Source organism: Nasonia vitripennis, chromosome 2, assembly GCF_009193385.2.
Source record: "Nasonia vitripennis strain AsymCx chromosome 2, Nvit_psr_1.1, whole genome shotgun sequence".
Taxonomy (NCBI): domain Eukaryota; kingdom Metazoa; phylum Arthropoda; class Insecta; order Hymenoptera; family Pteromalidae; genus Nasonia; species Nasonia vitripennis.
Window position 1 is genome coordinate 24,884,767 of NC_045758.1, and position 22,997 is coordinate 24,907,763.

Below are 22,997 nucleotides of genomic sequence, written 5' to 3' on the forward strand. Positions count from 1 at the left end.
TCTCGTTCGGACTCGGCGCTGAAACAATAACGATAAATAACAAACGATCGATCGTTATGATTATACCGCGTTGTTTTTCCGTATATTATTCAACTCGCGCGCGCGCTCTTTTTTCTCCGTTTGTCAGACCGGTAAGGAAGGATTTATTTGAAATTTTAATGCCAACTTCGACCCATTTTCAACTTTACGAGCCTTTTTATCCAACGTAAATACTCCGCGCGTATACACACATACACTTGAGAAAATTATCTCTAATAACAAATCACGAGAGCGCGGAGAGACTTTGGCCGTCATAATCCCATTTTTAAAAGCCACTTTTTTTCGCTAATCATTTTCAACAAACTACATCCTGCGTTATTAACAATCTCGGCTGAATTGTTGCTCTCTTGGTCACAGTGCTTCGGTGTTTCGGAGTTGAAGAATCGCCCGCGCGGTGTATTGGGTTACGTGCGATGGTCATGGTGTGTGTGTGTGTGTGTGTGTACTCCGGACTATACATAATAAGATAAGATACTCTTAAGAATGCCGAGACACTATATAGGCCTGATGACTGCTGGCCAACGTTTGACGAATTTCCGTTACGTAAGCGAGATAATTCGGATGCGTCACCGATGGCACGCGCGCCACTCTCTGTTGTGTGCGCGAGTATCGCCCAACGGTGGAATTAAATGTAGCGAATAGGTCACGAGAGAATAGAAAATTACCTTTGGTCGGTATATTATACGATATTGTATTGTTTTATAAATGTATGCCGGCCTATGCGCATTGTTTTTTGTAATGATATTTTAGGAACGTTGCCGAGCAGCTATTGTAGTTTTTGTAAATTCTATTCGATGATCGTAAGCACAAATCATGCTTCTGTATAAAAATAAATTTAGTTGCATAATTATTTAATTCCATGAATAAAAGAGAGAAAGAGAGACGATTAGCCTACAATATTCACAACCTTAATTTTAGCCTTGCTATATTATATTGTAGCAAGTTCAGCAAACAGTATAAAAAATCTCCCAGTCTTCGACCACGTCTAAAAAGAGAAAAAAAATGTATGAAAAAAATGCACTCCAGAAAACGCATCCACTCGAATGCACCGGTGCAGTCGACTGCAGCGCTTCAAATCTCCCGGCTAGCGGCGTGCGCTGCATAGAGACCGCGAGCGGCTGGGTAATAATCGATAGGGGTGGCCTCTGCTTTTGCCGCTACACTCGCCGTGGGGAAACTACCCTCACAGCGACCGTGTGGCCTAACGGATAAGGCGTCGGACTTCGGATCCGAAGATTGCAGGTTCGAGTCCTGTCACGGTCGAAAATTTTTTTTTCTTTTTTGCTTTCGAATCCCGCAAAGCCGTAGCCATGAACCGGACTTTGTTTTTTTTTTTTGAGTTTCACGACCGGCTTATTTTTTCGAATTTCGATTAAAAATGTTGTTTTTTATATTCGCGTGTTTTGAGGGGAAATACAGCGCTAAGTTTAGCTCGGATACATCGCGCAATTATAAATTTAATTAAATTAGGATATCGTTCGTGAACGGAAAATTCAATTAAGGCTGTAATTAATATACCGAAGAGATTCCATTTCAAGCGCATACACGAGGTTGTATAACCATCAGCATTCAAGAATTTGAATTAGCGTACGAGATAATTATTCCCGAAACTATGTTAGCATCGTACAAAGGAATTTTTTCAGCCAATTGTAGCAGTAACATTGATACTCTGCATAGTATCCGCGGTATTATGTTTTAATTGAATTTCACAAAGTTACACTTTTTGCATTTTAATCAATTTATAGATGTGTTATTTTTAGCTGCATTATATCGTAATGCACCAATATGCGAATATATTTTGATTTTTATTATAATCTCGCTTAAGTTAGAAGATTCCGCTTACAGTGTTGAATTTGTTTGTTCTGGATTTTTTCAAAAGTCGTTTGAAAGTCGAGGCGAGTTCGAAAACCTGTGATTAGATGCGCGCGCGCCTCTTCGCGCGTTGCGAGAAAAATAATCTGTCTTCGAGAGAGTTATAATGAGCGTTCCAGATTTCCCGCATAGTTGCGGATAGTTTTTCGTAAAATCCATAAAATACATCGCATTAATGTCTTCAGATATAACGATAAATAAATAAACGCATAAATATTAAGCGATTTTACAACTATATTTTCAGGATACTGAAATTTTATGAGTTCAAATAATAAGCAAAGTTGCAGGCTTACGCGACTTCACGGTATCGGCTCATTCTCGTAATTTGTTTACGGATGAATTATTACCGAGAAGATGATTTTTCAACCACTTGAAACGATCGCATGATCCGCGCAAAGTGTGACGTGAGAAATCAGATAAGCGCGCTATTAATTTATGCTAGGAATATACGTGCGTATTCGTCTGCTACCTTGATCGCCTAAATAAGCTGTACACCAAGATTTCGCAACATTGTAATTAATGTGCGATCGAAGTCGTCGGTAACGAAGAAATCGTCTCGTTCGTTACGACCGAACCTTTTTGAAGTGCAATGTCGAAATAAAGCCAGCTCCTATTATACAAAAGTCAACAAACATACTCTTTCCAGACTTTGAGTTACGTGTGCGGCGCATCTCGCGCGCAGTAGCTCCGTCCTCCACAAAGCTGCGGAATTGTGAGAATCCCAATCCTTCGTAATTGGACGTTCGTAAAAGTGTGCGGCTTTGCGGCTAACTTTTTTGCACCGACTCTCTGTACTCCGGAGAGGCTTTTTCGTTGTTGACGCGCTATTTTTAACTATTACGCTATACCTCACGCATCCTTTCGAAAGAAATCATTGTTTCAGTGAGCAAAATTCGAAAGAACAGCAAACTCGCCGCGGCATCGTTTACATTCGATTTCAGGCCGTCAAGTATACGATCGTACGAGCGGAGAAAGCGCGAGAAATAATCGTCGATCGATGGAAATCCAAACGCGTCTCGCGCGCACCCTCCTTCTCAAATCGTCGCGCGTCTCGATCATCCGAGCAGCCTCATTGCAAATTGACCCTATTTAACACTCGCGCGGTGTATTATTGACACTCGGCTGCATATGGCTATGGCACTTGGCGTATGAACATTCGAGAATATATATAGCCGCGCGCTTTAATCGACGACACGTGCATCGCGATTGTACCCACAGATACGCGAATATAATGTCTAGCGATTGCGCAACGACGCACCTATGCATCGCAAAAAATCCATATCATCTCGAACATTAACACGTCACCTCTCGATGAATCCACTCGAATCATAATCATATAATCCGGAAGATGCGCTACTCGTCTTCTCGAAAGCCCGTGTCTCGCTCGAGCGACTGCACGCGACAGGCGCAATATATTCCTCCTATAAGAGTACTCGCTCTTTTGCGCTTAATCCGCAGCGATGAGAACTTCGCTCTCGGACACGTGAGCTCGTCTCCTCAGGGTCTCGAGCGCAGCCGCAAGATACGAGATCTTCAAGGCTAGCTGAGCTCCGCGTTACGAGGATCTGCGGCGGCGCTATTCGCAATTCGGATCGTTCTTCGCACCTCGCTCTCTGTCCCCATAATAATACGATACGTATACCGTACACGAATCGAACGATGACGATGAAAAAAATTGCAGCTTTCGAGTGAGCGCAAAACCTAGCCCCGCCGTCGAGCAGCAGCAGCAGCAGCAGCAGCAGGAGGAGAGCAGCGCAGAATCAGCAGGAAGCCAGAGCAGCTCTTTCAACGACAAAGTCAGCGCCAGCCAGCCCGAAGCTCTCGTCGCGCAAGACAGCCGATCGAGACCAGCCGAAAGCCTCTAGATCTCGAGTTTTACCAAGCCAGATTCACTCCACCGCGCCGACATCGTAGGATGGTAGAAGGTGAACCCGACTCAAAGCAAAATCATAGTGAGTACATTGTTATATGCTAATTGTTATCGATGTTTTACGAGTTTCCTTGAATCCGCGCCGGCAGTAATTCAAACAATCACGTTTTCAACGGGCGTTAATCGCATTAGCGCGTGTAACGGCGCGCGACAAGGCCGATAACATCGACAAAGCTCGATTCTCGATTCTCCAAACAATCGAGTCGTTGTACCTAGAAGATAAGGACTAATCCGAGATTAGGAGCCTCGACGCTTCTTACGTACGTATATTATCGTACGTTTAATGAGTCAATGGGCGAAAGTGCATCTCTTCGCAGCAGTTTCGGCTCTTTCGTCACACTCGACGGTCATTGTGAGGTTCGTTGTTGTTCCTGGAATTTTTACACTTTTCGCTGGGATATGTCGGAAGCTGTGGAATCGTTCTCTCCTGATGGTCTGTGTGTACAGCTGATTTAGCTCTGTTTCGCCGCAAAAATATCGCCTCACGATCGGTGTTTGTTTACTCTGGAGTCTCGGCTGGAAGACTGACTTTTTCAAAAAAAAAAAAAAAGAAAAGTGTGAAAGCGAGTGGCGCGTGATTCCGAGAAAGGAGAGCCAGATCGTTCCATTCGCGGCTCTGCAATGTCTCTTCTACTAATCGCTCTCAACAAGTGGGTCGCGCGTTAATTGTTGCAAGAGCCGAGGATGCGCGCGAGCGACGGCCGCAAGTGTCTCGATCTCGCGCGCAAAGGATTTTCGAGTCGGTTTTAGTTTGCGGCAAAAGTTAACGTACTTCTCATTTTCAGAGGGTGATGTAAAAGACGATCGCCTAAACGGCTGCGGTTCAAAGGACCTAGAGCTCGCACGTGAGTGTTTTTTATAGTTTAATTTTACCTTATCCGAATGCACGTTATCTGATTCATCGATTCATCGGTTTTGGGAAACACAGGCATTGGGTCAAAGGGCAAAACCCTAGACCCCGAGAAATCACCGGACACAAAAGCACACATCAAAGCTGACTTCGAGCAGGCAATCGAACTAACCGGTGAGTAACTGGTCGCACGCATCGAAATTGTTTTGTTAAAATATAATCGAGGCCAGCAAGTAAATTTTTGAATGTTTCCCCCTCTCTCCGCAGACTATGGCAAGTTCCACTACTTCCTGCTGGCGGTCTGCGGGTTCGTCAGCACGAGCGAGGAGATGGACGTGATTTCCATGTCCTTCATCCTGCCGAGCGCACAATGTGACCTAAAGCTCGATACCCAGGCGAAAGGATGGCTCAACTCCATCATCTTCATCGGGATGATGGCGGGAGCCTACGCCTGGGGCTCGGTCGCCGACGCACTCGGACGCCGCAAGGTCCTCATCGCCATCTCCTTCATGAACGCACTCTGCATCGTCGCCTCCAGCTTCAGCCAGTCCTATGAACTGTTCATGTTCTTCCGTTTCCTCAACGGTGCCGCGTGAGTACTTTTATTTCAATTTCGACTATGACTACGTTTCCGCATTTCCGCGACGACGATTGATCGATTCGACTTTCTCGGCAGTCTTGGCGGCAGTGGACCGGTTATCTGGTCGTACTTTGCCGAGTTCCAGCCCAAATCGAAGCGAGGCTCGATGCTGTCCTTCATGGCGGCCTTCTGGACCTTGGGCAATCTCTTCGTGGCCGGTAAGTCAACGCGCGAATGATCGAAGCTTAATAATGTGCTCATAACAATGCGATCTTCGACAGGACTCGCTTGGCTGATAATCCCAACGGACATCGGCGTCAAGAGCGCGTCCTTCACGTACAACTCGTGGCGTATCTTCCTGCTGATCTGCGCTGCTCCCTCCTTCATCGTGGCGGGGCTGTTATTGCTGCTCCCCGAATCCCCCAAGTACCTAATAACTCGCGGAAGATATGACGAGGCCCTCGATATCTTCCGCGGCATCTACGCCACTAACACTGGCAAACCCCGCGATACCTATACGGTGAGTAAGCCGCATGCGTTGTTTTACAGAAAGTTGAACGTACCTCTATTCTTTTGGCATCGCTCATTCGCGGTTCGCATTCGCATTCGCAGGTTAAGGAACTCATACTCGACGAGTTCCAAGTCAACGAGCCGGTGAAACCCGGCGCTCCGGAAAAGAACAAGTACAAGGTGATACTCGGCGACATAATGGAGAACAGCCGACAGCTGTTCGTCAAGCCGATTCTCCGCTTCACCGTCATCTCCATCATCATCAACTTCACTTTCCACATCGGCTACTATGGCCTGATGATGTGGTTCCCCGAGCTGTTCAACCGCTTCGACGAGTTCCACCGCGAGCATCCCGGCCAATCGGCCAGCGTCTGCGAGGTGACCAACTACGTCGTCAACAAGGGCTCGCACAGCGACGAGAACTTCTGCACGGACAAGATCGGCGCTTCCGTGTTCCAGGAGTCGCTCATCACCGTCGCCGCGGCCATACCGGCCAACGTCGTCGCCGTCCTTCTCATGGATCGACTCGGTCGCAAATTCTTCTTGGGTAAGAGGCGCGCTCTCTTTGTTGCCGCTTTACAAAAAGTTAAGCCGCTTCTGATACTAATTGCGTCCCATTCAGTTTTCAGTACGCTCTCTTCAGGCGCATGCTCGAGTGGGCTGTACTTCGTGAGAAACAAGATGCAAAATCTGACAGTCTCGGCGGTCTTCAGCGGCGTCATAAGCTGCGGCAACGCGGCTCTGGACTGCCTCATCACCGAAGTCTTTCCTACGCATCTGCGCGCCACTGGCATCGCCATCTCTATGGTAGCCGCTCGTCTTGGCGGTATCATCGGCAACATCGTCATCGCTCAGCTGCTCGACCTCTACTGTCCGTTGCCAACCTTCATCGTCGCCGCCCTTCTCATCGGTAAGCAGCTATACGCCACACTCAGTTGTAATAATTAGAATAACGAATATGTACCTCTATGACCACCTTTTCTTTTATCCTGCGCACAGGTGGCGGACTTCTCTGCTTATTCTTACCGAATACCACGCGCGAACCACTTTCTTGACAGCGCCGAGAGAAGAAGATGATGATGACGACGAAGCAGGATGCCGTCGAACGAGTCTCGCGTCCAGCCTCATTTTCGATGCAGCTCGCCGCGCTTCTGCTGCAGCCGCAAAGAGGAACGAGTAGACGTTTTTATAGTTTTTAGAACAAACACACGGACACACAGCGAATAACTTTTCATCTTGTAAGCCCAACTTTTATCGTCCTTCCCTCCCGACATTTTTTTAATTTATATCTTTTTTTCTATTTAAGATGCGAATCCACAAGCGCGTTCGGCTTATCCTGGTTCAGATATTTCATTAAACCAATTACTATAAAAGTCTTTGATATTTCACGAATTGAGTGCGTAAAAGAATGAACATTATCAGAATGCAATGGCATATACGTTGTTGACTATTGGTGCATCGATGAAAGAAAACAAATTGTTGGGTTGTTGCAATTGTTATTTCGATTATCATAGTTTGCACAATAGATTTTACTTGCTTTCCAGCTAAAGCTAAACTCTGTAATTTATTTCATTGATTTAACGTGGAAATCGACAATTAGTGTAAATTAATTTTTTTTTTTTTTTTTTTTTCAATCGACAACAATGAACCAAAGAATCAAGTTAAAATGGTACATTTCATATTTAACCTTTTATAATCCTGAAAAATAGAGAATTTTCAAACTTATGTGATCGCAACGACACAGAGAACGAGTAGTAGAACTGTACGTGTGATTGTAAGCGAAAAATCTGCCGCTACTTTAAATGTGTACTTTTGAAAAAAATTCGTGCAGCAAGAAGCTTCTCTTCATGGATTGAGTATATCGCAGTGAAACGCTCGACCATTGTACTAATACTACCTATGCATGTGTACTGTTATTTATAAACGTATGCTAGTGTATTTTTTATTTTATTAGCTACTTTCGTTTTATTTTTTGTTACTACTCTAATTCACTTTAAAAGCTGTGCGACGAGTATTTTTACATGTCACATTTAAAGTGCACATGCAGCACAATGTCTGATGTATGGATTAGCAACAAAACAAAAAATGAATTTTATTACCTATCTTAGATGCACAGAATTTTGTCAATCGTTGTTTTTTCACAAAATTTTGTAAAAGTATTTTTGGTTGATGAAAAGTTGACAGATGGACAGCAGACGTATGCGAGCGTGTATATGGGATCATTAATTTTAAATATACTGAAACGAAGTATTACGTTACATTCGAGTCTCGCGTAGAAACTTCAATAGTGGTTGCGCACAATCTCGTTTAAACTATTTGATAGAATGTAAAATATTTGTTATCGTTGAAATTTTGTAGTTACCTTGTAAGATGTTAATGTTTTCAAGTGAAAGAAAGAAGATACGATTACAGTAATAAGGGACAAACTTGCCCACTTAAAATAGTCAAATTTATGTATATCTGCACTAATTTGTACTCATTCTTAGAATACTCAATTGAAAATAAAACAATGAAGACTTTCATAGTCGAAAAAGCACATTTTGAACTGCCTTAATTCATCACACCAAAGAACTAAAGATTGTAAATAAAATTTTGCAACAAAAGAAAATAACATACATCCAGAATACACACTATAATTAAATAAGCACGATTAAAAATATTTTGAAATGAAAGATCTATCTCTTGAATATTTTATCCTATTATATAAGGATTGTCAAAAGATGTTGAATTAATGGATATATCATAAATAAGTGATTAATAAACCAAATTTAGAGAACCATTTAAAGTTTATTATTTCCGAATACATAAGATCTCGCATTATGTACCTCCAAATTATTCCCTCATCATCTTTTCCTTTTGGCGAGCAAGCTTCTTTTTGCTCAACTTCTTCTTGGAAGGCTCTTCCTCTGTTGCTTTGGCAACGACGTCTTCTTTCTCAGTCAATATGACTTCAATGTGGCATGGGGAGCTCATGTACGCTGAAAAAATTCAATTTGTTAGGATTTAAAATAGTTTTACTAAAATTATAACAAATACTAGGACATTAAAAAAAGCCTTCTTTTATATCTTTATTTTCAAAGCTAATAAAAAAAAAAATAATAATAATAAATTCATCAAGGCCCTTTGAGACTTGTAATTTTATCCAAGAGATACGATATCTCAAGTTCATCAGGGCCTTGATTTATTTTATCCCAACAATTCCAATGAAAATGTAAATGTGTTTGTAAATGAAAATTGAAAAAAAAATTTTAAATGTGATTTGTGTTTTCAAATGCTTAAACTAATTTATAAAATTAAATATTAGACACTTACGGTTAATACGACCGTGAGCTCTGTATGTTCTCCTGCGAAGGCAAGGCGCTTGGTTCACCTGGATGTGTTCAATGACAAGCCTGTCAACTTCAAGACCTCGGAGGTCAGCGTTGCTTTCTGCATTCTTCAAGAGCTGAAGCAAAAATTCTGCAGACTTCTTAGGCCATCGACCTGTGAAATTAAATAAATCAAACACCGTAAATCTCCACAACAAATAAATATTTACAAGTACAGTCAAGCATTGATAAAAAGATTTGCAACTCCTTGAAAGAAAAGAAAAAAAGTGAACTTACCCTGAGTTGTGCCAAACTGTTTGGCTTGTGCACACCTTCCAACACCACCATTAAACCTCCTGAAGGGAACACACTCTTTGAATTCAATAACGTTCTTCAAATACTTTTGTGCCCTTCTGAGGGCCATGTTCTTGATGGCTCGTGCCGTTTCATGGGTGTTCTGTAAACAAAATCAATTTATTAATAAGATTCATAAATCAAATATCATGAAAACACGCATGCTACTTGAATCAACAAGTTAAAACTTTCGACAGTTAAAAGTTATCTACTTTTTACAAACGAAAACCAATTTTCCGAATCAGTTTTTTTTCAGCACAAAAAATAGCAGTGATAAAATCGCGAAACACCATCTGCTCGAATCAAAACGTGCTCGACACTCCCAATTTGAAGGTTAGACTTGAAGATTTCGGAGTGGAGCATTTGTTTACATGCAAGAGTGGACTGCAGTAAATTATCTGTGGTTTGAGGAACAAGCCTCAAATTGAACTGAAAAAATTCTGATGCATCGAGGACCAGGTTGAGGCAAAGCACTTTTTTCTAACTCAGTTCAATGCGGCACATTGTTTATAACCATAAAAAGAACTCACCTTGAAGTGGACACGGAGGTTTGAGCCGCGCGCCTTGCACGACTTGCCAGGATTCGAAGCCTCATGCGAGTATCGGCCCATTTTGCCCTGCAAAACAAAATACAAATCTTGATAAGGCTGTTCGTTGCTTTTGGCCAGAAAAGCCCCGATGATGATTTTTCGCGTACGTAGATAATTCGCGGGACACGACACACAGGGCCGACTCAGCGGACGGCCGTAGACGTCACGCGACTTCGTAGTTCAATTTTCGGGCAAATAACTGCTTGGGTCCGGGAAATTCGGGCGGAAATCGGTGAGTCGGACTCGCGAATCATCGGTTGCACTGAAATTCACGGGATTCGGGGCTTTTTACAAGCGATGCAAACGGATTCGCGAAAGGTCGAGACACGGTTATACCATACCTCTTCGGAAAGCCGAGATCGAAAAGAAAAAGGCTAGGACGGAAGCGGGCGCCCACAGTCGACTTCCTTCGACCGGCTTTGGCGCGAGGTGGCAGCAGTTGCTGGAAACCACGTGATATAGTCATTTTGAATACATTTTTTTAATGCACGTATATCGCTTGTAATGCAACCAATAGCTTATTGAGGACTAAAAAAAATTCTTCGCTTGACAGATAAAATTGTAGAAAAATTTATTTATAAATTTTTAATAAAATACAAATGTTTCTGAAATATTAGATATCACAATTACTTACAGAACTAGCTCAATCGCAGGCGCGTTTCCGTTTGGAATATACAATACTTGTAGGGCATTTTTCATTCTATTCTGTTTTTAACGAGTTTACTAAAATACATTTATCGTTTAACAAAATATAATTATTATTTATATTCATTTGGTATTATTATACACTGTATAGGTATCAGAGACTCAAAAGAAAAAAACATATCTTAAATTTCTTCATGTTCAAAAAGTTCACATTCATCCATGGGTAATTCATCATATTTGTATATTTTTAAAAATGATGATTCGGTAAATTTAGTTATTCTTGTTCCGTATACAAATACTGTTAATACAGTATTTTTTCTGTATTTAGTAGCTTCTAAAGCAGCATCAAGAAAATCATTAGTGATAAGTTTGCAAAAACATACATAGAGATTCTTCAGTTTCTCAGAAGTTGTTATCAATGTAGTAAGCCCAGCATAATGAATATTATCGCATAAAGTACAAGACAATGTTTGCAATTCTGGTATATTAGTGAGCACCTCATCTGAAATGTTTTTTATGCCATCTATCAATAAAACTTGAAGCTTTGGTAGAGTAGTAACACATTTAAGACCTTTGTTAGTCATGTAATGACAAACTGCAATATGAAAGTACAAGTTATTATGATGTATAATGATGTATACAAAATATTAAAAACAAAAGTTGCTTACATCCTATGTTGATTTTCAAAAGTAGTTTGCACTTATCGCTTAGTTTAATCAAAAAATCATCATCTACATAATAGTTATTTTTTAAATTCAATACTGTAAGATTATTAAACTCACAAATACGTGTTAAGTCAAATGAAAGTGACTGAATTCTCTCATCAGACGGATTAAAACACTTATAACCGGGTATTTGTAATATTTTTAAATTTTTTGCTGATGGCATAATAGCATCAATAATTGAGCTATTTGGAGGGATATTATTTATGGATAGTAGTTGCAATTGTAATTTTTGTAACACCTGTATATAAAAAGATATTAACCACAAGAAATATACACATAAATGGATAGATGAAAAATTTACTTACAGTACAAACATCACTTATGTAAAAATAACTTATATTCCTCAATATCAATTTTTTGACAGATTTAACAGGTAGACATAATAAAAATTCTATTACATTTAGCCTATCACAATTAAGATCAAGATATTGAAGTTCACGATTTTTAGAAAATAACCGAGAAATTTCCTTTATATAAGTATCATTTGCTGTAGGAGTATTTGAGTATTTTCCCTTGTTAGTAAAATTTTGTCCGTCTGATAGACTTATAATCAGTTTTTTAATATTTATACAATTGTCTGCTAATGCTTTTATTCCTGAAGATGAATGCTTCAATCCTTTAATATTGACAGTCTGAACGTTTGGACATAACTTTGCTATACTTATAAGTGTTGCATTTCCTATTGTATTTTCATTATTAGATAAATCAATATTACTAATATAAGTTCCATATTTATGTAAAACTTTATAAACATGATGAGCTTTAATTTGTTCTGATAAACCCCAAGTAATGGGCTTTAAATCCAACTTTTTATTGCAACGCCAAAATTCTTCACAAATAGCTTTCCAACGTTTACAAACTGCAAAAGTATTAAAAAGATATATTGGTAATTTTATATGTATGCATTATGTGTCTTAACAAATTTTAAGAAAAACTTCATTTCAGTACCTCTTTCAATTCTCACTCTGTCAGCTATTGGAAGATACATAAAAATGTGCATAAGACAATCATTATTTAGTACATGAATTGTATCTTTGTTTTCATCTGTTACAATAATATTATAAATAGATATATCTTTGCTTTCCTCTTCGTTCAAGTGTTTGGTTTTACGAGCTTGATTTTCAATACTATCTGGTTGATTCCATGAAGCAGCAGGTATTACTCTTACCCAATCATTGTTCAAACGAATTTCTTTTTTATATCCAGCATCAAGGGCGCTGTAACATACAATTGTTTAAAAAATTTTTAAATGTACATACATTTATACGAGTAGAAAAGATTTTAATTTTATACCTTTGAGCTTCAGAATCGCAATCATAAGTAATAAAAGCATAACTTTTTTTTTTACCACTTTTCTTTTTTAAAATACAGTCTACTATTTCTCCATAGATTGAAAATGTTGATTTCAATTCTTTATAAGTGATCTAAGTATTAAGTAAAAGAATTAGTATTTCATAATAATGATGATATACTATTTTTTTAACATTAATATGTATATTCGTTTTGATACCTCTTGATCTATGTTTGCAATGAGAATTTTCTTTATGGGTAAATGATCATAAGTTTCTTGTGACCCATGATACACACAAATTTCCTCAGTATTAAAATTTTTTGTATGATATACACGCTCCCTATGCTGAGTTTTTTCACATTACATGAAACAAAACACATAAAATATGATGTACACACATGCAACAAGTTTGTATATGTAAATTATTACCCAATTCTTTCTAATATATTTTTAATTTTATAGTTTCTTGACTTGAATATTAAGAAAAATGCTAATTACACGATAACAGGATATACAACGAATTAAACAAAGAGTTCTGGTTTGTATATGAAGTTTTTAAAACGTTTTAATACTTTGAATCCAAAATTATTATTTAAACATAACCTAGTTTACAAAAATGTGAATTTCTAAAAATATTTAAAGTATCTAAATTCGTTTTTTTTTTTTTGTTTTAAGACTTACCCGATCTGGTGTCCACGAGTCGTAGTAGTCGTCCCAGGCCAACATATTTTATGGTTGCAGCAAATTAAGAAAAGCAACTATAAGTATACTTGTCACAGTTTTTATTTTACAATCCCAACTAAACGTATACTTTAATATGTAGCATTTACATCATGACAAACATATCATCTATTCTCGGTTAAAACAAAACTTTAGTACAACTTTGATGCGCGAATAAGTATAAACAACGGTTTATATACTTACTTATAACCTGCAGTATTTATGCTGCGCAGCGTGCGTCATCAAGTGAACTATATATTGTGAAAGAAAACGCAGCAAAAACATTTGATAGTGTAGCAATGAGTATATAGCTATATAAAGAACAGCATTGTTGTAGCGCAACTTGAATTTTAACAAGGATCAATGATAGTGAGGGCATTTTTGCCTGATAAATTTATTTTTAGCTGTCATAACTGATTTCTACAGTTAATTTAACAAAATAAATTGACGTATATATAAAAGCATTTTACATAAAAAATGTTTGTAGTAGGTTGAATTATTATCTTCATACATACTAATTTCTGATTTTGATTGTAGAAGCCGAGTTACAGTAACTTTAAGAGCCGCGCTCGATTTCAGGTTTCGCACTCTATCCCCACTCTCCTTAGATTTGACGCGCCGAACGCTATATATATATACTGCAGCTGATGCTTGCTACAACATTCATTGAATTTTCCTACTTCATGCACAAGGGCGATCTTATATCTCAAAGCACGCATACAAAAAGTTCTCGGAAAAACCTATCTGGTGGAATATTTGTTATTGTTACAACATTAATAATTATACCACAAACACTCTGGATCTTTAACGTTTAGTATCTCAGCACCTATTTGGCCAAATTGAACGCATTTTTTTAAAAAGAAGCGTCTTTCCGATAACATTTTCTCGGTACTTCGAGTGCTTTTTCCGGTAGCCAAATCCACTTTAAAAATTAATTATTTATAAGACGAAGTTTTTCAACTTTTAGAAATCTCGTAAAAAATTGATAAAAACTGAAAAATTGTTTATTATAACTATTGTGTATTATAGTTTGGAGGTCTAAGTATAGGTGTACAAAAATTGGCGCCAATTAAAATTCAACAATCTAAGCCCGGCATGAACGCGAAAATGACGTTAATTTTTTCGCGGGAATTAATTAACAATTCTTTGCAGCAAAAACTATCAGGCCAATTTAACCGACCTTTGGCGTATTATTTCATACTATAATAAAATTTTTAAATCCCAATTTATAGCGTGATTGAATGATTTCTTACTTGCGAAACAAACACTTTAGAATAACCTCGTTTTTACCTACTTTTTTTTTCATTTATGGCCATTTTTCAACGAAAAAATTGAATATACCAATTCTATCTTGTAGAGAATTTCATAAAGAACAAATTCGTATGTATACTTTTTTTCTCTATTTTGCATATTTAAGGAGTTATATTAAGAAATATCGGAAAAAAATGAGCGATTTTTGCAACTAGCACAACTTTTTCAGCTGGCGGACGTTAATATTTTGTTTTCTTAGATGATTCCCGAGCGACTCCAATCAATATCTAAGCTACGTCACGACACAGCCATATTTCAAAGATTTGGGGTCCAATTCTCCTGGCTTATTTCTGCATCTTTAAACTGCGAAATTATAAATAAAAATATTTAAAATACATAAGCTGCATTATCTCAATGCAGTTAAGACAATATACACAAGTACAAATGATTTTTTGAATATCTAAAAAATATAAATAATAGTATATCACGAGCCTCGGGAGGAAAAAACTAGCCATCGGCTCGGGTGATAATTTTCACGAGATATGCACTGTCCAAATCTCTTTCCGTGGTGCGTATACTATTTTACGTACCCCAGGACCGGGAAGTAAAACCGTATACGCACTATGGGAGGTAAAATGGGAGGTAAAAAAACATTAAACGAGTTACAATATGTAAAAATGCAAGATAATAGTAAGAACTTTACAGCCTTTTATTTGTGTTTAAAAATAAAAATTTTAATAACACATGGAATTCTGCGTTTATGGAATTTTTGTATACAGTATAAAACTTTTTATTCAAACTAGTACAAAAATATTCTCTAAATCAAAGTGACTCAGACGGGACGACTGTAAACACTTTTAAATAAGTATCGCAAAATGTTAATATAAGTATGTCTTGTAAAGATCTCATATTCATTTGATTACTTGTAGACATCATTTCGTTGTAATTCTTAATTTGTTATAACTATTTAAAAAGTGGCCAGTCTCTTTAATAGGCTTTGTATCGTTGTAATATACTATATACTAATTTAAAAAAAATATATGTAACACATCATTTCCAAACTCTTGGAAAAAGTACATTCGGAAGAACTTTTTTTATCAATGGCTGATATTATTTTAGAGTTTTTACTGAAAGTCAATCAGCCAATTGTGCACTATTAAAATGTAAATACACTTCGATTATTATGAACCTATAGGCACTTTTACAAATTCGAAGAATCAGATATTTACACAGGTTATTCAGTTGAAGTTGATCACTGTTACAATCTAACATACAGATTCTATCCAACTCTTTCTTCTCTCTTGGAAAAATATACTTATACCTATTATTTTAATGTTAATTAAAATTACAAAATAAATTTGCGCTTATTTTCTCTTATCAGATCATAAAAGGAAGAATAGAAACGTCACAGTAAAATTGCATAAATATTCGAGTCATAAAATACTTGTAATAATTATATAAAATCTAACTTACAAATGCAAACTCTAATTCTATAATTCGCATTGTTGTTTATACTAACACAATATTTTCATAATTTTTTTATATATATTCTATATAAAAGTTAGCCAAGCTAAAATAATAATTATTATTCTATCCAATTTAAGTAATAAAAGTCATTAGTTAAAAGTAAGTATTATGGCAGTACATGTGTACGATACACTTGGATGTGTATTGATAATAGCTTGACCAACTCTTGAATAGCTGCCCAAGTCTGGTTAAAAAACTCTATATAAACTGTCAACAATGAAAACTTTTTGATTCTTCATATCCAATCATTTGATATTACTGGCTGTGTACATCGGATTTTTGAAAGTCGATGTCGCCTGCTTGTAGATTGGATTTTCACTCTGTAATACAAAGAGAAACCATTATAGAAGGCCGCTTATAAAATAGTCACATAAAAATTTAAATTAAGGACACTTACGGCGTCCCATTTAGCCATCATTCTCTCTTTTTCGAATTTGGCAAACTCTCTTCTATCATGAATAGTCGTGAGCAGTTTCCAAAGCAATAAGAGCGCCAAGCCAATAAGCACCACGGCCGCAATCACGCCTAGCACTATGCCCAGTACGTATACCTGAGGCGGACACTCCCTCTGCTTCTGGATACGTACTAACATGGTATTGTTTAAGACGTCATGTATGTAGGCAAAAAAGTATTTGCAGTCCTGTTCGTCGTAGCCATGGCAGCCGATCTCTTCTTTGTCAAGATCGACATCAATCGTTTCAACAATCTCATAATCGTATTGGCTGCAAGTGCTGTTGCATTCGACCTCTGTCAGATTACCCGCCTTAAAAGCCGTACACAGGACGCAAGGTTTCAATTCTTCGCACCGGTTGGGACAAGTCAGACATATGTGGCAAAACGTCCCTGAGTAACGCGTGTCACCGTCTGGTTGGCACTTGCACTGGTTACACTCGCAAACACCCTGTGAACAAACATGTTAATAAAATTATTATAAAAGTATAAAAACAAAAATAGCAAAAGTGTGTCAAAGTCGCCTCTACAGCTGTGTCCCCTTTTCAGAAGGACATAGAGAGAGAGAATCTGAGAGAGATTACAAAGTTTTTCTCTGAGAGGCATCGTACACACAAGCGAAATTCGACAACGAAAGCGAGTTACGCTCGGTTCTTATATACCAATAAAAGAGAGTTTTCATCACTTGCGCGAATCATATGAAGCATCGTTTGTCCACCTAGCGACTGAGATGTGAATGACAGTAAGCACTACATTTTTCCGTTTTCGAGCTTCAAGTAGGAAGTATAAAATATTAGATCAACCATTTTTTTTTCTCTAAAATTAGTTACCATCATTGGGGGGTGAAAATTGTTATACTGCACAAATTACAGACTAATCGATGTATGTAGTTTACAAGAATCACGAGAATCTACTAATTATACCTAGATAACAAACAATAATAATAATCACGAATAAAATTGTATCTCAAATATTTAAATAAAAGTAGCAAAAAGTGTGTCAAAGCCGCCTCTACAGCTGGGTTCCGCTTTTCAGAAGAACCGAGAATGCGATCAGTGTGCGAAGTATAAGCGAAGTACATTTTTCTCTGAGAGGCATCGTACACACATGAGAATTATCCACAACGAAATCAAATTCATTGATAAATACTCGTAGTATACATAGTGCTTTCGGTTTCTTATATACTAATCAAAGAGAGTTTCTATCACTTTCACGAATTATGAAACATCATGCGTCCATCTAGCGACCAAGTGCTAAATCAAAGATTTGTAAATTCTTATATTATAGCTATATAATAGCGTACTGTATTCATGTATCGAATGCGGTAAAAAAATAGATAGAATTTTACGTTGACAATTGAAAAATATATCAATTTTTATAAAAAAAATATTGAATATGGTGACTTATATTACGAACGAATTTTCACTTACGTGTCCAGAACATTCAACGCCATTAACGTCGCATTTGTCTCTTTTTGTGCTGCATTCGCAAGCTTTGCCAGACCATTCCTTTTGGCACTCGCAGACACCGCAATTGCATTTTCCATGTGTCGGTCCTGAGCACAATTCTTTGTTGCGTCGATCACAAGAAAAATTATCGCATTCGCAAAAATCTCCCCAAACCGTCTAAAGGCAAATGAGATACAATGTAATAAGTAAATAATAATGATAAACTTAATGAAATTATAATCATCATACATATTTCAGATGTGATGTAATGTAGTTATTTATAGGTTAATGTATTTGAATGAATTTAAAAAAAACCACTTTACCTCGTTTGGATCCTCTCTTGGGTAACATTGACACACGTTACATTCGCAGCTACCCCTACCACTGCAGTCATACGTCGTTGTATTTTCTTTACGACAGGCGAACTCTTTGTTACTAATTATACCTCGATCATTTGTTCCACATTCGCACTGTTTACCAAAGTAGCCGTCATCGCAGGCGCAGATGCCGCAGCTCAAATCGCCGCGAGCAGAACACTGTTGGGAATGAGGCTCGAAACCTTGGTTTATCGAATCGGCTCGCTCACATTCACAATCACAAATCATCTCCAGATTCACAGTTAGCGATTCATTTATGCCCACCTACAAATCGTTTGATTTTTATTTCAAATGTTATTGTACAAAAACGAAAAAAAATTAAGCTTTGACACATTTGATGGCATAAAATACTTACGGGATAAATCATAAACTTTTGTTTCCAATCCGCACGATTTTCTGGACAAGCCTTCACTTCAACTTCAACCGTAAATTCAACTTTGTCTCCAACTTTAAGGCCATCACATTTATTAGTTTCAATCAATGATCCACCATTTAGGCAATTAGAATAGTATTTCAAATCAATGTAGTTGCTTGCTGTATCTTTCATCTCCAGAGAACTCGAAATAGCATTGTACTGTTCACGAACCAAGTCGACAATATTACTGGAATCATTACTGAGCTTAGCTGCATATGAACCTTGAATGTGGTTCGTTAAATTTGAATAAATTCTTATTTGTTCTTCTGTGACGGCCCAAATAATATTCACTGAATTTTCCTTTACCTAATAAAATCAAATTAAAATTGTGAACAAATACATTTATGACTTGAAGGACAGCATTACTTATTTCTTTTAATACAGACTTTGAGATTTATCTGCGAAATGCTCGGATAATCTTGAAGAGTCGAATGGGTGTATAATCCCTCCTTATCCATATGACACAAGCCGTCGTTTGGCTTGACAATACCGCCAAGTTTACCGTCACCCGCGTAATGGAAGCTTGCATCCGTTGAAAATAGAAGAAGCTTACGCGCCTTTTCACGCCAACCAATCTCATCACGACATACAATTGCTTGCATTATAGCATCGAATCCACCTTCTGGAGCGTCAAGATTACCGGAAACTGGAGCCTCCCGCACTTTGCTCTGCAAAAAATTGTTGAGGGTTAGCAATAAATTGAATATAAAAAAGTTTTAATATTTTTTCCATATATATATGTGTGTGTGTGTGTGTGTGTGTGTGTGTGTGTGTGTGTGTGTGTGTGTGTAATTAAATGTGATTGTGATTAATTTACCGCAAAATCTGTGGAATTGTTAGACAGTGGCATGTGATTTCGATATCCATATGGTGCAGCACAACCATCACAAGGATGCTTAAGACTGTAATTAAAAAATTTTAAGTATAAAAAATTTTTAATATTTACTTGAAAAAACTCAGTGATATTTGTATAGTAAGTTACTTACGCTGCAGATGCCATGTTAACGTAAGGCATGACAACTTTGTCAACAAAGCTACCAAACCCTAAATGGAAGTTGCTTGTGATTTTACTCATACTTTCAACAAGGAGTTGGCCCAAGTCTGATAACTTTTGCTTATCATCTTTCATGGAATTACTTAAGTCCATAAGATAGTACAAATCTACAGGATAATCTTCTGCTTGTGCGAATTCAATTTTAATTTTTTGAACTTCATCTAAAATGGTGAATAAATATTTAATTTTATTTCTTTTTTTCCATGAGAATGAGCCTCATAAAATAACAAAGATTAAATGTTTAATACATGAATAACGTACTTATTCTTAGTTTTAAGGTCACTTCTTGTGGATAAAGTTGAACAGCTTCATTTTTACTACTAGTACTTGTACTACTGCTACTATGCGTCTCTGTATGTATACTTGCACTTGAAGATTCATGTCCCTTTGATTCAGTCGACACTTTTTCTTCCAAACCTTTAACAGCATTATAACTTCCTTTTGTTAATTCCTTGTATTTATCCATTTTATATTCATTATCTGGGTTGATAGTATAATCATTTGGGCATTCCATAGAGATTTTGTTAATATGTGGAAGAAAGCATCGTTTGTCACTATATCCCTACAAGAAATATAAAAGATATTTTTATACAATCACGTGCAACCAATTTTTTATACCATTGAAATTATTTGTGTTTGGATCAAACTTACGGGCATTGAACACCAAGCACAGCTTGGCGTGCGGATACAGTCATGACATGTCTGCTTGCTGCTACAAGCATTCAAACCAGTTAGTTTACTTTCCGATGAAGTCTTGACAGCCAAACTGGTTGTTGACCATGTTACTAATAGAAATGCAAAGCTCCATCTCAAAGTAATAATCATCTCTAGAAAAATAAAAAAAGATCAATTATTTATGGGTATTCATTAATGCATATAAATATAATTAACTTATGATAATATTTTTTTTACTCATAAAGCATAAAAGTTAGTAAAAACTTATAATATTGCATCTAGATTTATTTAGATATAATCTAACTTGATATGAGAATATATTTTTGGATTATAATCTAATAATTTCAACTAATCTAGTTAAGTAAAATATTTGGTACGAATGTGCTTTACCAATTAGTCGTGTGTTATATAGGTAGGAAGGAGTTACAAGAGTAAGCGCTTATCAGTGCACACGTTGTAAGTACAACACATTGCTGAGCGGGTGAAATTCCTCTTAACAGCTTGCATAATGCAAAATAATTGTGATAAAGATAAAGATTATGGAATATATACAAATATCTGAGTTACTTTTGGCTTATATTTATCATAATAAGGTCATCCACTTATTTTAAATTGAAGCTATAAGAGTATGATATAAAATGATACGAATACTATTTTTGACAAAATAAAAAAAGCTTATGGTAAGAAAGAAACTTATAAATAGCTATCAATGCATAGTTTGCTCTAGTTTTTTGGAAGGATCACAAATTTGAATTATTAAAAATTAGTAGAATAGAATAAAAAAATACAAACAATCCTGATGACTAAGAGTTGTGTATTTCTCAAAAGAGATAGGAAAGCATGACTAGTTGTAAGAATGGAAAAAACAATTGTTTCTAAAGACAAGTAGGTGTTAAAATACTAAGATGCTGTAGCAAAGAAGTTTTAAGTACCACGAAGGCCAGAAACAGCTATTAACCAGAACATCTAGTAATTACTAAAGGCTACCAGACTAATGAACATGTATTTTTGGAGTTAATAATATTGATCATTATATCTCTCACCCACCAAATATACATTTTTCTTGAAACTATCTTTTAGACCAAAAAACAATATGAAACCTTGTAACCCAATAGTTTGTATGAACTTGAGATTTCCTTTCTCACAATCGTCGCGCGTTCCATATAGCTATCAACAGCCTTGAACTGTATATATGCATCCCAAAACGTTCTACTTATTTATCCCCCAGCCAATAAAAAAAAATCGACCGATGAAAAAGAAAAGGGTTCAGCGAACTCGCGAGAGGTGCGGTCGAAAAGTCCTACGTTTCGTATCTGAGTTTCATAGAAGTAATGTGTGCGCTAGGCGCTTATACTCTTCCACGTTGCCCCTCGACTCCAAATCAAACTTTATAATAAGTATAGCTCGAGAAGAGCGGACGTGATAAAGTTGCGGACGGGAGCCCAAAAAAAGCCGGCGGAAAGTCTCTGCGGCCGACAGGCTGCACATGACAGCTAAGTAAGCAAAGCATTCTCAAGACGATGCCGTCATCGTTATAAATTCGCGCAGGACGCGATTCGTATTCCCGAGACGCGCTCTCGCATAGCCGCAGACTGTACCGAGAGAAAGACCCCTCGAGAAAGAGAGATAAGATCGCTCATTGTTTGTACAGCGAGGCAAGAGGGAGGGGCGAGCCGCGCGCGAGGGTGGACGTGCATAATACGAGTGGGTATGCTAGTATATAGGTATAGAGCGAGACACATGGGAAGCATCCTTACTTCCTTGAGTTGGCGACGCGTCGGCGTCGCTGAACACTTTCTCGCTGCGAGAGAAACGATTATCCAGCTCCAGCTGATGTCCTCGTGCACTCTCTCCTCCAGCGGCTGCTTGCTAGTTTCACTCTCGACGCGACGACATCACTCTAATCTCTATCGGTCACCCGGTTGCTCCAAGGCTGCAGCTGCACCGCCGCCAAGCATGTAACGCACGCAACTATCACGACTGCCGCAGCCAGCCAACCAACGAGTGACGACAACACTGTTGAGACGAGACGAGACTGATCGCACTGAATGGATCTGGCGGCGGCGCGCCGCCGTCGTTTAGTAACTAGTTACGATTGCGGGCGGGAGGGTCAAGGGGGAGGAAAGGCCGCGTGAGCAAGGGCCCGCCGGTAAAACAGGCCGCTCCTTTGATTGCATTTGCAAGATGCGTGGGCGTTTCCCCCTGCTTTTGGGCTTTTTCGTTGGATAGCATCGTGCGATCTTATTCACTGTACCGGCCGTCCTGACTCCTTTATTAATTGACTCGAATGGAGAAAGATTTGCAAATGTCAGGAGGCCTAAATATTTCACGCCGTTCTTCCTCTTCAGATTTGAATATATTCGACGCCATATCAATAAGGATTGGC

General features: G+C 37.8%; 4 protein-coding genes and 1 non-coding gene across 10 annotated transcripts in view; 2 read left to right on the forward strand and 3 right to left on the reverse strand.

Moving 5' to 3' along the window:
- Positions 1–8,560, forward strand: part of LOC100122803 (synaptic vesicle glycoprotein 2B) — a 26,761-nt gene extending 18,201 nt beyond the window's left edge. For 2 of the 4 annotated variants that reach the window (XM_016981913.3, XM_016981914.3), the window contains exons 2-10: positions 3,593–3,863; positions 4,627–4,686; positions 4,770–4,865; positions 4,959–5,283; positions 5,368–5,489; positions 5,553–5,791; positions 5,884–6,328; positions 6,404–6,691; positions 6,781–8,319. In XM_016981913.3, the coding sequence (XP_016837402.1) occupies positions 3,827–3,863; positions 4,627–4,686; positions 4,770–4,865; positions 4,959–5,283; positions 5,368–5,489; positions 5,553–5,791; positions 5,884–6,328; positions 6,404–6,691; positions 6,781–6,836 (1,668 nt within the window). In that variant the 5' untranslated portion in view covers positions 3,593–3,826 and the 3' untranslated portion in view covers positions 6,837–8,319. Of the gene's footprint in view, positions 1–3,592; positions 3,864–4,626; positions 4,687–4,769; positions 4,866–4,958; positions 5,284–5,367; positions 5,490–5,552; positions 5,792–5,883; positions 6,329–6,403; positions 6,692–6,780 lie in introns of all 4 variants that reach the window. The other 2 variants (XR_513201.4, XM_001606356.6) reach the window with 2 other exon arrangements.
- Positions 1,230–1,302, forward strand: TRNAR-UCG. The gene has a single exon. It is a non-coding gene; the product is annotated as a tRNA-Arg (tRNA).
- LOC100118206 (60S ribosomal protein L17) lies at positions 8,549–10,475 on the reverse strand. 2 transcript variants are annotated; one of them, XM_008219633.3, is made up of 5 exons: positions 10,375–10,475; positions 9,974–10,060; positions 9,387–9,546; positions 9,094–9,264; positions 8,549–8,759 (listed from the first exon to the last, which is right to left on the reverse strand). In XM_008219633.3, exons 2-5 carry the CDS (start codon positions 10,052–10,054, stop codon positions 8,614–8,616), a joined length of 558 nt encoding a protein of 185 aa, XP_008217855.1. In that variant the 5' UTR covers positions 10,055–10,060; positions 10,375–10,475; the 3' UTR covers positions 8,549–8,613. The 2 variants fall into 2 exon arrangements, with proteins under 2 accessions (XP_008217855.1, XP_008217856.1); XM_008219634.4 differs by having other exon boundaries at positions 10,141–10,435.
- A 104-nt stretch (positions 10,476–10,579) lies between these two features.
- LOC100679040 lies at positions 10,580–14,013 on the reverse strand. 2 transcript variants are annotated; one of them, XM_016981912.2, is made up of 9 exons: positions 13,930–14,013; positions 13,619–13,834; positions 13,376–13,543; positions 12,914–13,039; positions 12,697–12,827; positions 12,352–12,620; positions 11,709–12,262; positions 11,347–11,641; positions 10,580–11,273 (listed from the first exon to the last, which is right to left on the reverse strand). In XM_016981912.2, exons 3-9 carry the CDS (start codon positions 13,418–13,420, stop codon positions 10,861–10,863), a joined length of 1,833 nt encoding a protein of 610 aa, XP_016837401.1. In that variant the 5' UTR covers positions 13,421–13,543; positions 13,619–13,834; positions 13,930–14,013; the 3' UTR covers positions 10,580–10,860. The 2 variants fall into 2 exon arrangements, with proteins under 2 accessions (XP_016837401.1, XP_008217853.1); XM_008219631.4 differs by having other exon boundaries at positions 13,619–13,999.
- Positions 14,014–15,337: 1,324 nt separating this feature from the next.
- LOC100122781 (integrin beta-PS) lies at positions 15,338–22,652 on the reverse strand. The gene is made up of 11 exons (XM_001606334.6): positions 22,369–22,652; positions 20,588–20,763; positions 20,198–20,498; positions 19,869–20,097; positions 19,700–19,784; positions 19,269–19,550; positions 18,823–19,188; positions 18,414–18,731; positions 18,073–18,267; positions 16,590–17,093; positions 15,338–16,512 (listed from the first exon to the last, which is right to left on the reverse strand). Exons 2-11 carry the CDS (start codon positions 20,759–20,761, stop codon positions 16,438–16,440), a joined length of 2,529 nt encoding a protein of 842 aa, XP_001606384.1. The 5' UTR covers positions 20,762–20,763; positions 22,369–22,652; the 3' UTR covers positions 15,338–16,437.
- Positions 22,653–22,997: the final 345 nt, after the last annotated feature.

Bases quoted from the DNA above. Each gene is read 5' to 3' on its own strand.
- LOC100118206 (XM_008219633.3), bottom strand. From the start codon at position 10,054: ATGGGCCGATACTCGCATGAGGCTTCGAATCCTGGCAAGTCGTGCAAG. The intron at 9,547-9,973 runs GTGAGTTCTTTT...TTTTGTTTACAG, and splicing joins ACCTCCGTGTCCACTTCAAG to AACACCCATGAAACGGCACG. The intron at 8,760-9,093 runs GTAAGTGTCTAA...GAATTTTTTCAG, and splicing joins AGCTCACGGTCGTATTAACC to CGTACATGAGCTCCCCATGC.
- LOC100679040 (XM_016981912.2), bottom strand. From the start codon at position 13,420: ATGTTGGCCTGGGACGACTACTACGACTCGTGGACACCAGATCGG. The intron at 13,040-13,375 runs GTAAGTCTTAAA...GAAAAAACTCAG, and splicing joins ACTCGTGGACACCAGATCGG to CATAGGGAGCGTGTATATCA. The intron at 11,274-11,346 runs GTAAGCAACTTT...TTCATATTGCAG, and splicing joins TTTGAAAATCAACATAGGAT to TTTGTCATTACATGACTAAC.
- LOC100122781 (XM_001606334.6), bottom strand. From the start codon at position 20,761: ATGATTATTACTTTGAGATGGAGCTTTGCATTTCTATTAGTAACATGG. The intron at 19,551-19,699 runs GTAAATTAATCA...AATTTTTTGCAG, and splicing joins ACAATTCCACAGATTTTGCG to AGCAAAGTGCGGGAGGCTCC. The intron at 18,732-18,822 runs GTAAGTATTTTA...AACGATTTGTAG, and splicing joins AAAAGTTTATGATTTATCCC to GTGGGCATAAATGAATCGCT.